General features: G+C 40.8%; 1 protein-coding gene across 2 annotated transcripts in view; it reads left to right on the top strand.

Moving 5' to 3' along the window:
- Nucleotides 1–5,397: 5,397 nt before the first annotated feature.
- Nucleotides 5,398–12,621, top strand: part of SLC45A2 (solute carrier family 45 member 2) — a gene marked incomplete at both ends in the record, with an annotated part of 45,291 nt that continues 38,067 nt past the window's right edge. The window contains 2 exons of one of the 2 annotated variants that reach the window (XM_081309257.1): nt 5,398–5,908; nt 7,793–7,969. In XM_081309257.1, the coding sequence (XP_081165383.1) occupies nt 5,524–5,908; nt 7,793–7,969 (562 nt within the window). The remainder of the gene's footprint in view (nt 5,909–7,792; nt 7,970–12,621) is intronic. The other variant, XM_081309258.1, reaches the window with a different exon arrangement.

Below are 12,621 nucleotides of genomic sequence, written 5' to 3'. Positions count from 1 at the left end.
GTCCTTGGTATCAATCTCAAGCAGCTTAGTAAGGGACAGCTTAGTCCTAGGACAGCTTCTTTGTACCATCTTCTTTTTGATGGAATGTGTGAAGTTCATCGGTCCTCCACTTCACAGGCCCTGTACAATCTGACCTCCTTTGGAGCAGTCAGAGCTGTCGGGATCTGTGGATTCTCTAACTGATTTCTCAGGTCTCAAGTGAAAGCCCCTTTGCATTTGCAGTTTCTGAGTTTGGATTGATGGACACCTCTCACTTTCTTTAGGACTCTGTGCTAATGTCACCCTAGGAGAGCGCTTTTCTGATCCTTGTCTATGGTGCAGCCACCTCATCACATGCTGTTTGTTCCTTTGCCCTGTTTTATTTTTCTTCACACTGCATATCACTACTGCCATGGCATTTAACCCCATCCCTTCCCTCTGCCATCACACACAGGAATGGAAACTTTATAAGGGATTACAGACATTTAATTAATTCCTAAACATCCAGTTCCAAGAATAGTGGCCATGCCCACAGTGGAAAATTAGCAAGTATTTATTAAACAAATACATCTCAATAGCAAAGTGCTGTCAGTTCCACTTCAACAGCTCCCAGCCATCCCTCTGCCCACTCCCGTAACTGTTCTCCTTCTAGACCCTGAACTATTATTGATACCTTCTGATTTCTAGAACCACTGTTTTTTGACCATGCTCCCCTACTGCTAATCCTTTTGACACCAAACAGGTCTTTTCAGTCTTGTAAAATTTGTCAGTGGTGCTCTTTTTCCCTACAGAATAAAATAGAAACTCATTTACAAAGCATATCAACCCTTTACAATAAGACTATACCCAAAGGATTTAAAATCAGCATACTACAGTGACACAGCCACATCAATGTTTATAACAGCTCAATTCACAATAGCCAAGCTTTGGAACCAACCTTGGTATCCTTCGACAGATGAATGGATAAAGAAAATGTGGTATATATACACAATGGAATATTACTCGGCCACAAAGAAGAATGAAATTATGGCATTTGCTGGTAAAAGGATGGAACTGGAGAATATCATGCTAAGTGAAATAAGCCAGTGCCCCTCAAACCAAAGGCCAAATATTCTCTCTGATATGTGGATGCTAACCTACAACAAGGGAGGATGGAGAGAGGAAGAATAGAAGTTCACTGGAATAGACAAAGGGGAATGAATGGAAGGGAGAGGGAGGGGAATAGGAAAGACAGTAGAATTAATCAGATGTGACTTTCCTATCTGTATTTGAATACAGGACCAGGGTAATGTCACATCCTGTATAACTGCAAGAATAAGATTCTAATTAGAATAAGTTACACTCCATGTATGTATAATATGCCACAATACATTCTACTGTCATATATATCTAAAAAGAACAAATTTTTAAAAAAAGACTTTTTCCTAGCTCTCTAGGCCCATTCCTACCCCTCCTGTTCCCCAGCACTTTGTATTGGACTACCTGAAGTTTCCAAATATCCTGTGGTCTCTCTGGCTTTCATTCCTTCCCACATACTCCATCATTTTCCAAGAACAGCAATCCTGGCTTTTGTTGCAGTTGACAGATCTAGCAAAGTTAGGCTTGGCTCAAACACAGCTTGTTTTATTTGTTTATTTGTTTGTTTTTTATTTGTTTGTTTTCCTGCACTCTTACCCATAGAGTAGTTTTGTACAGTGATTATAAACTGTGGAGTCGCTCAGGTGTTGTGTACAAATCCCACCCTATTGTTATGGTGTTGAACATAATGCCTGTGTAGTGCTTGGCACATTCTAGGTGCTCAGTGGTTGTTAGCACCTATTTTTAGTGCCCTTCCTAGGTTCTCATTGCATGTTGCTCATATTTCTAAGGATAGTAATTGCTTTTACTACAGTTTCCAAACGCTTCAGTAGGCCATAAACTCATAGAGTAGTGGCTCTGGTATACAAAAAGATCACCTGCAGGTTCCGTTAAAACACAGATCCCTGGCCCCACTAGAGATTCAAATGCAGTGGGTCTAGGGTGAAACCCACAAATTGACATTTATACCAAGCTTCTAGGTGAGTATGCTTCTGGTTCAAAGTCTGCACCTTGAGAAGCCTGCCCTATTGGATGTGAACTAAGTCTTTTTACTTGGGTTACTGTAATAAGAGTGTTCAGAAAAATATCTGTGGAATGGATTGGTAAGGGAAAGGATAAAAGCAAGTCGACAAAAAGCTATAAGTAAAGAGATGGTTAGCTTAGAATATTGATTCCTCTGATTAGACAACTATACAAAATATTTTAATGAAACTGTGAGCCAAAATAAATCTTTCCTCCTTGAAGTTGAGGATAAAAATTGCTTTGTGTAGGTTGTGAACTTAAAGAATAAATGTAAGCAATAAAGAATAAATGTAAGCAAGGTTAGTAGCTCTTCTTGGTGACTCACACTTCCCTTCTGAAGATGGAAGACCCGGTGTAGAAAATGTGGCAGTTCCTAGTTTGTTAGTTTCCTTTAGATAAACTACAGATTTAGATGACGGCAATGACACAGGAAAAGAGAAAACAGGGAATTTTAAGAAGGAGACAAAGGTGTGCAATTAAAGAAGGAAAATTCTGATGAAAATGGAATTATATTCTCAAACAGTTTGATATACATTTATTGATACTCTTTTGATCCTACCATGTAGGAAGTGAGGAGATGCCACAAATTATAAGATCATAAATAAAACCAATCCATGAGATACCTCCTGATTGTATCATGATCACTGTCTATATATCCTCCCTCTAAGCATATTCCAGGCTTCAGTGGTAATTACATTGCCTTGTAATCTGTAAAGCACTTGGACCTATATTGAGTTAAGATGCCTTCAATGGCAAATAATGCAAAACAAGAAGGAAATATTCTGGCTCTCAACCAAGAGTTTTAGTCTTATCTGAATGTGGTCATGTGGGCCCTGTTTTCTCACAATTCTCCAGGGTACCAACTTTCCATCCTCCACGTGTAAATTTTATCCTCAGGCTGGTAGCAAGTTCTGGATCTTATATCCACACACAGCAACATTCAGAAGAAAAGTTCTCAGGAGCCCTCAGCAAAACCTGTTTCGTGTCTCCTTAAGCTGACATACCAACTGTGTTAGTTATTGTGACAAAATACCTGAGAAAATCAGCTTCAAGGAGGAAAGATTTATTTTGGCTCATAGTTTGGAGGTTTCAGTCCATGGTCACTTGGCTTCATTGATTTTGGGCCTGTGGTATAGCAGAACATCATGGCAGAGGGTATGGCAGGAGCAAAGCTGCCCACCATGGCATCCAGGAAGCAGAGAGAGAAACGGGTCAGGGACAAGACATACCTTTCATGGACACAACCCCAGTGACCTACTCTAACTAGACCCCACTTTCTTGAGATCAACCACCTCCTAGAATACCATCAAGCTTTACACACATTAATGGATTAATCCACTGATAAAGTCGGGCCCTCATGATCCAGTCACTTCCCAAAAGTCCCAGATGTGAACACTGCCGCACAGGGGACCAAGCCTTCAGTACATGAGCCTTTGGGGGACATTTCATATCCAAACTATGACACAAACCATTTCTATGCCAGTCTTTAACAGAGAAAGTAGGATCATCCTTAGATAAAGCTAGACAGTTCATGGGCATGAGGGCTGTGTGGGCTCTGGGATCCACACCCAGTTCCATCAGGATGGAGGGAATGGTGACTGGAGGTTGGGTAGACAGTGGATGAGGTCCAGTGCATGCAGCGTCTCAACTGCTCTTCCACAATCACAGGGAGAAGTAGGGCAGTTTTCCCCATTTTACAGATGAGAACACAGAGGCTCAAAATGTCCTACCCCACCTTAGTTTATGCTCACCTTATTGTGTCAGTAACTTTTTTGTTGTACCCCTAGAAAAGAAAAACCTAACCATTCAAATAATTAGGTCTAAGCAACTTAAACATTTGTATCCTAACTACTTATTAGATATTTGAATAATACTCACAAAGAAAATGTGACATTTTAATTTTTCCTCATTGTTCACCACAATTATTTACTAATGGAACATGGGCACCTTCTGGACACTACAGTGCTTCCTGTGCCTTGGAGTCAGATCAGACACTGCTTCTCCACCTCCTGTCCCATGCTGATTTTCCTATAGTACTTGCTTTTTATCAAGATGACTATAGCAAACCTTACTTTACAAGGTATGAAACCATTGAAAGGATTATAGTGTAATCTGGGTTAAAAGCATGAAATACTTCACTAGTAGCTCATGTACCATCCAACAGATGTTGTTGCACTGCGTTTACTAGGTTCAAATGTTTAAATATCCCAAGGTACACCTATGAGTTCGCTGTAATCCTTGGGTGACTTGGCACACAGTTTGAGAAACATCAGATTAAGTGATTTGTTGAGGGACATGAGAGTAGGAAGAAGCATGATGAGAATTTAAACTTGAAGATTCTGACTCCACGCCCTGCTCTTGAATCATTTTTAAGGCCCTTCCTATACAATCACATTTCTCCAGCCAAGACTTTTCATTTGAACTCAGGATCCTGCAAGGAAGGTATGACCCAGTCCAAACCTTTGAAACAGTGAATTTAATATAGCCACCTGAGGATGGACAAAGGAAATGGTGGGGATTCCCTGACTTCTTCCCTTCTCCCACCGAGGCCTCCCATTAGCCAAATTTCCACAGAAGCTAGAGAGCAGGTAAACCTGGAAAATGTAGTCCTATACGACACAAGGCACAGGACGGATAAATGTAACAAACAAGACTGTTGGCCGACATTCCCAAATACAGTGTACATATTTTATTTGTTCAATCATTGCTTTAGCAAATATTTATTGAGGACCTACCAGGTGCCAAGTATCATGCTAGATGCTGGGAATACCTTAAGGAGCTATTATAGAATAGACCTGTTCTCTGCCCTCAAGGAGAATTAAAAAAAAAAAAAACAACTAATTGACAAAATGCTATAGAACAAACACAGAACTATCTAATTATAAAATTTATCAAGTGCAAATAGGACATATTAGGGCACTATGAGGCAGGTAATGACTTCGAGGAAAGATGAGAACCCGACATGCTATCTTAAATCTAGTTATTTAACTTCTGAGCTGTGTGTGTAGAAAACTTCTGGTCAAGAAAGGACAGAATATTTATACCTATAAAAATAAGTTTATAAAAAGATTGACTTATTTATATATTGATTTAACCCTGGTATAATAAGACTTAATTATCTCAAAACTGTGGATGTGATCATAAGAAATATGGTATGTGTGTGAGAGAGAAACTGAGAAAGAACAGTGTGAAGGAAGATCTCGTTAGGAAAACATTCAAGCATTGTAAGGAGCCAGAGGGCTCTCTGCAGCTAATCTCCGTCATGCTTTTCAGGGCCAACACCCCCTTTCCCTCGTCATAACTTGTGATCTTAGAGGCATGAAAGAATTTGAGCCCCTCCTCCAGCCTAGCCATCTCCGCCTGTTGCTCAGCCAGGCTCCATATCAAATACAGTTTTGAGCCCAAACCCAGGGATCACGCAGAAAGGTATCTCACCCCTTTGCAATGGGCAGCGACAGTGGGCAGGCTGGCAGCCACACCTATCAATCCCTAACTGAGGCTGGCCTCTTGGGATCTGTGAAGCTACCAAAAAGACCCACAGGCAGACTCATCATGCACAGTATGGTCATGTTCGGCCGAGAGTTTTGCTATGCAGTGGAGGCAGCTTATGTGACCCCGGTCCTGCTCAGCGTGGGCCTGCCCAAGAGTCTGTACAGCACGGTGTGGCTCCTCAGCCCCATCCTGGGATTCCTCCTGCAACCTGTGGTGGGATCAGCAAGTGACCACTGCCGGTCCCGTTGGGGCCGCCGGAGACCCTACATCCTCACCTTGGTCATTATGATGCTCGTGGGCATGGCGCTGTACCTAAATGGAGATGCGGTAGTATCAGGTAAGTGGACGGCACAAGGTGCTGTTGTGCAATGCTATAGGAAAAGAATGTGAAGTTCTTGACATTTAATATAAACTGGTTAAAACTGATGGTCTCTCCTAGTCTGCAATGAAGTTCTACCTTTGAATGATCCAAAATCGTGAGGAGCCTTTACTTTCAGAATCTCAGCATGTATTGTCCTGTATTGCTGTGAAGATTTAAAAATAGGACTGAATTTTTATCTACTTTATCAAATTAAATATTTGTACTTACTTGTCAATGGAGCTTTTAATTTTATTTTTTGAGCCCAATATGCTTTGTAGAATACTTTGTCAAATTGATCGGTGCCCAAATGGCTCTGTAAACACTGGCAAGGAATTGCCTGTATGTTCAAATAAGAGTTAATTTGTTCATTACCTTACGAAGAGCCTCTTAATGGATACAGGGCATTAGCCTGTCAGCTCAAGGGAACATTTTTGCATTGCAAATTCTGGACAACCACAAATCTGATGTTAAAAGGCTTTTTCTAGTCATTAATCCACTACCAATTAATCAGTTCTTGGTGGTAGGACATTGAAAAAAAGAATCATTAAACATTACAAAGGCCATACATTTTTAGACCATCAACTCCCAGGACAGCAGATGGGTGAATAAGAAACAGGATAATCTGGAAACATTTATATATACTGAAAAGAAGGCATAAATTCAACTCATAAATATACAATATTTATGGAAAAATAACAAAAAATAATCTGGTAAATATAGTCACTGCTAAGGACTAGAGGTGAAAGGGGAGCATAGGCTTATTTTTCACTTATTTTTACTGAAATTTTGTAAATATGTACCTATATTACACACTATCCTTAGCTTAAAAAAAATTGTAAGCAAGGCAAACAACAGTGTATGTTCCATAGCAGATTGAGTGAAGGAAGGACAGCACAAGCATAGAATGAATATTATTCAGCTATTAAAAATTATGAGGTTGCTCTTCATTAACTGCAGTGAAAAGATGAGAATCGCTGGTTGAGGATGGACACGTATGCACCCTATGATCTTATTCATCGGTGCTATTCAAAAGTATGGCCCTATGACTTGCAGAGTCAACATCTCTAGGGGCTGTTGGAGATGCAAGTTCTCAGGCCAACCCCAGGTCAGTTGAATCAGAATCTTGAGAACTGGGGCTTGTTCAAGTGATGTCAAGCATGCCGGAGTTTCAGAAGCAGTGCATTTGGGTACAGCTGCACACCTGGATCTGGATGTGTGGAAGCACATAACGGGACGTCCCAGAGGATAACCATGGTTGGGGTTAGGATCTGAAGCATTTTCTAGTTGTTGCTGTTTTGTTTTTTTTTTTCTATTTTGTTGAAATTGTTTACAGTAAGTATATATTTTTTTTATTTAAAGAAATATAATTCACTCACACCCAGAAAACTCATTTAAAAGCACATAATCCATGCTTTTTGGTATATTCAAAAGGTGTGCAGCCCTTTCCATTTTGTAACTTCTGAATATTTTCACTACTCCCCAAAGAGACCCAATACCCATTGACAGCAACTTCCCAAATCCTTTTAAACACCAGCCCTGGACAACCACTCATTCACTTTCTGTCTATAGATCTGTCTTTTGGGACATTCACTTGCATGATTTTCAGAACTTGAAAAGATAATTAAGCTATTTTTATTTGGAAAAACAAAGCAGAATGAAAGCAGAGGAAGATGATTTGATGACAGAAAGTTTTGGTGAAATAAAAAACATGGATCAGGGCTGGGGATGTGGCTCAGTGGTAAAGTGCTTGCCTGCCATGCCTGAGGCCCTGGGTTCAAATCCCCAGCACCAAAAAACGATTTTTTTAAATGGATCATTCTAAAGCAGGATTGAGGAGAACGATGTTTATTTCTCTTTTAGCTTTGATTGCTAATCCAAGGAGGAAGCTGGTTTGGGCCATAAGCGTCACCATGATAGGTGTGGTCCTCTTTGATTTTGCTGCTGACTTCATTGATGGGCCCATCAAAGCGTACTTATTTGATGTCTGCTCCCATCAGGACAAGGAGAAGGGCCTCCACTACCATGCCCTCTTTACAGGTAGGGAATATTCCAGAAAGTCTCTCCTCAGCTCTCCAGACAGGGAGGCACTTCCGTGGAAGCCAGCCAGTGTCTCTGCACGTGGAATCATTTGAATGAATGGATCCCTTGATGGGATGGTTCCATCACGAGAACTCTATCTCCCAGTGCATTTTCCTAAACAAAGCTTTTGATTGCTTCTGTAGAGTTTTTGAAGAGGAAGTTTACATAAGAGCTTTCTTTAGCACTCTTTGTGGAGACCTTTAGAATTGAAATGAAAAGAAGTCTTACGCACTTTACTTTTGTTTTAAAGCAGTGGATCTCAAACATCAGTAATGTAGCATCAACCTTACTTAGAAGTTTGTTGAAAATGCAAGTTCTTGGGATCCTTCTTTGTTTATTCTGATTTACATTTCTTGGGTGGAGCCCAGAAATTTGAAGTTCATTTACTAAGGATCCCAGATGATTTTTTTGTGGTAGGTGTACTATGCACCACATTTAAGAACAAAAAATAGAAACAAACCAAGCAAATGAAAACCTCTCATCTTTGAGATTTTTTGGTTACACAAAGCATGGACATTTTTTTTTTCAACCTGCTGGTTCAAAAAAGTCTATGTAGGGGACAGTTGGGGCTCTCTGGATTCATTGGGGCTGCTGTCAGCCTCCTTTGGTCGCTGTTACACCATTCATTTGGAGCAATGTCACTTATTATTAATTAGTGCTATGCCAGAACAGGGACAGGGGACATTTTACACCTTAGGTGACCACGGGATCCTGGCCCAGGAACATTTTTATATCTAGGGAAGGGGAAATCTACCAACCCACTTATTTGAGGGTCTCATAGCCCAGGCAATGTAATTATTTTTTGTTTCAATGCTTTTCTCCCTCGATGGCCAGGTAGGGCCTGTATCTCCAGAGCTATGAGTAGTGCCGACTCATGGAAGCCATTGGGTTTGTCTTTGTCATTTGTGTAAACACTTGAGTGGCCAAAACATGAAGGAATGAGGTTGCACCAGCAGAGTAAGCAGTTCCTCCTGATTTAGGGAAGGTGAGGGAGAAGAACTCTAGCCCTGTCCTTCCCTGGACCCTGACCTCCATGTCTCCAGAGGTGTAAAGACTCCCAAGACTTGGCCAGGTTTGAGACTCTTTTCCTGCCTCACCTCTGCTCCTGCCACTCAGTAACTTTGTTCCTTTGTCTAAATTCTGATCCCACAGAATTTTCCTCCTGTTTTGTCACTCGGGTGCCCCCACTCTACTGGCCTCTCACGGTCCCTGGAGCAAGCCTCCCTGCCCCTGCCTATCTCAGGGCTTGGCACGCAATCTCCTCCTGCCTGGGAAACTTTCCCCAGACAACCCCATGGCTCATGCCTTCATTCCACTCATGCTCCCCATCAAGTGGCTCACCAGTGAGGTTTTTCTTGGCCACCGTATCAATATAATATAGCCACTCCTCCCTCTCCCCTTATCCTTGTTTGACTTTTCTCCATAGGCTGTATCTCTACCAGACTGATGGAGGCTCTCCATTTATTAATTCATCCATTTACCTATAACCTCTCTGCTTATCACTCTACCTTCCATCCAACCATCATCTATCTATATTTTTTATTGTTTTTGTGTATCTCTCCCAGTATAGAACATCATGTTCAAGTGAGCAGACCCTTCCTTTTTTTGTTCTTGCCAAATCTTCAATTCCTGCGAAAATGTGCTACATAAAAGGTGCTGAGTAAATATTGAATAAATAGTTATCAAACCCTTCATATAGGCTAATGACCCTGGATTAGGCATTTTAATTTATCTCTGTCCTGACTTGTAGAGTTGGCATGGTTCTCATTTTTCAGATGTGAAATCTGAGCTTTGGTGTGCTCGCACTGGCTCATGCTGGCTCGTGAGAATCAATTGGTAAATTTCTAGGGAATGAGTGAGCTGGTTGACTAACATTGACAGCCTGAAATTGATGAGAGTATTGGAAATACAGAATTGGAAAATCTATGAACTATGGCTTTTTTCCTTTTTCCTGGAGAGTCAGTGGTTAAATATACCCATATATTACTGCTCGGGGATAGAGAAGAGAGATTTATCTGATTAAATAGCATTTCTGTGGTTGATAGCTAGAAGATTCCAGATCAGGGTTTCAAATTTCATTCTCCTAATTTGAATCCTACATTTCCTTTCTATGTTATCATTATTTGCTGAATAATTGCAAAAAAGTCATGGGAGACTTTTTTGGCTTTAGAACCTGGAGCACTGGGGGTTTCTTGCTGTAAAAAATGTTGGGCAATATGGCTACCATTTCCTAGCTTATACTATGGTAAACCCTGTCTACATGACCTCTGCCTTGCTGCCCCTGATATCAATATTGGACACTGGAAACTTTGACACACTGATGATGGAAATGGAATTGAGTCATGTGAGTATGAATAATAGGCAGAGCTTTTATTAGGGCTCTTCTGGAGAAGGGAGGCATGGCTTCAACAAATGAGTAGATTTCTTGGCCACTTGCAAGGGTGGGCTGGGGTTTAGGAAAGTTAGTTGGCCTTAGGTGTATGTCAACCTGGGAGGGCACTTTAACTCCAGAACCCTAGCCCTATGATAAGGATGAGTGACATGAAAAACACCTGTCCCTAATGATGCACCTTGTACTATCTGGGGGTGAATAAATGAGGCACTTTTGGTATCTGGCAAACTACGAGTTAAGGTGGAATCTTCTAATGGCTGTCAGGCCTGAACCAAGGCCCCAGAGTGCCTTTGCTCTTTTTCCCTACTCACTCAATATTAGAATAGAGACCTCTTTATTTTGGAACTTCCAAGGTCTACACATGACAGTATTTTCATGAGCTCAAGACAATATATTCATTTTGATATTTTCTGTTGATAATAGTATATGGTGTGGTATAAGCAAATACAAGTAATTTTGATATGATCTTAGTTCAGGCTCTCAGTACATTTTTGTCTAAATTTAGTACTTGTCCTTAAACTGACTTACCAGTCTTTCACTTCTTCCCACTAACAGACAGCATGCGGTATCCTATATCTAAAATCCAGGACACTCTTTTTTTGCACCTGCAGTGGTCCCCTCTTTGCCTCCTAGAGAAAGAAAAGCATTCTAGAGAGGGCTCAAAGCTCCCACAAGCTTTGCTTTTCATTGTGGTAGAAATTTATTTATCACAGTCTGGAGGATGCAATGCCAAGATCAAGAGAGAGGCTGGCAGGGCTAGTTTGTAGCAATGCCTCTGTTCCTGGCTTGCACACATTCTCTGTTCTTTGAATAATTTATCTACACGTTCCTAGGTCAGGTCTACTTTGTTCACGGCATCCCTCACTCTTTACTACAACATATTTGTTGGTTGATTGTATATCACCTTCTGAAAAGTGTCTGTTCAGTTCTATGGCCCATTTTTTTTTATTTAAAAAAAATAAATGACAGCCGAATGCATTACAATTCTTATTACACGTTACGTATACAGCACAATTTTTCACTCTCTGGTTGTTTATAAAGTATGTTGACACCAATTCTTGACTTCATACATGTACTTTGGATATTGATGTCCATCACATTCCACCATCCTTACTAATCCCCCCCTTCCTTTCCCTCCCACCCTTCTACCTATCTAGAATTCATCTATTCCTCCCATGCTTCTCCTCCCTATCCCACTATGAGTCAGCCTCCTTATAGCAGAGAAAACATTCGGCATTCATTTTTTTGGGATTGGCTAACTTCACTTAGCATTATCTTCTCCAACGCCATCCATTTACCTGCAAATACCATGATTTTGTTCTCTTTTATTGCTGAGTAAAATTCCATTGTGTATATATGCCACATTTTTTTTTTTCAATCCATTCATCCACTGAAGGGCATCTAGGTGAGCTCCACAGTTTAATTTGCTGCAGCCAGGTTCAGAGGGCACAGCTTTCACTATAATCAATCAATCCCCCAAACCCCAAGTTCAGGTAGTTTTAGAGTTTTATGCCCAGCATGTAAGGGGAGGGGCTCAGAAGTTCACAGTCTGCAAAAATTCACATAAAAGCAGCTTTTTCATTTACTGTTTTGGGCAAGTTAACCCTTCAAGGACAACACCTAAGAAGGGGAGAGTCTTTTCCTCTTCTTTCCTCCCCCTGCCAGCTGTTACCATGGAGCCCAATTGTAACTTATCTTAAAAATATAGATATCTCTGTGAAGCCCAGCTCAAGCCAAAGGCCTTGTTTGCACTCTTCTTCAAAATACTATACTGGATATGTTTGTGAAAAACTAGTAAGGGGGAGTCCAGCATCTGGAGTGTTGTATTTATCTTCTCAGACAGTGGCCAAGTAAAACAGGGTAACAGGAATATAGGAAGTTTATCTACATTGAACTCTTTTGCAGAGACTCTTTTGCTGACAGTCCTAAAATCAGCCATGGTGAAGATTTCTGGAGAAGCCCAGTTAAGACCTTTCTGTGGTGGCTCCACAGTTTAGCTATTGTGAATTGTGCTGCTATAAACATTGATGTGGCTATGCCCCTGTAGTATGCTGTTTTTAAGTCTTTTGGGTATAGCCAAGGAACAGGATAGCTGGGTCAAATGGTGGTTCCATTCCCAGATTTCCAAGGAATCTCCATACTGCTTTCCATATTGCCTTGGCCCATTTATTGACTGGGTTGTTTTATTTTTATTTTATTTTGGTGTTTGGCTTTTTGA

This window comes from Spermophilus citellus (genome assembly GCF_964194105.1).
Source record: "Spermophilus citellus genome assembly, chromosome: 1".
Lineage (NCBI taxonomy): Eukaryota > Metazoa > Chordata > Mammalia > Rodentia > Sciuridae > Spermophilus > Spermophilus citellus.
This window is presented reverse-complemented; position numbering and strand designations above follow the sequence as displayed.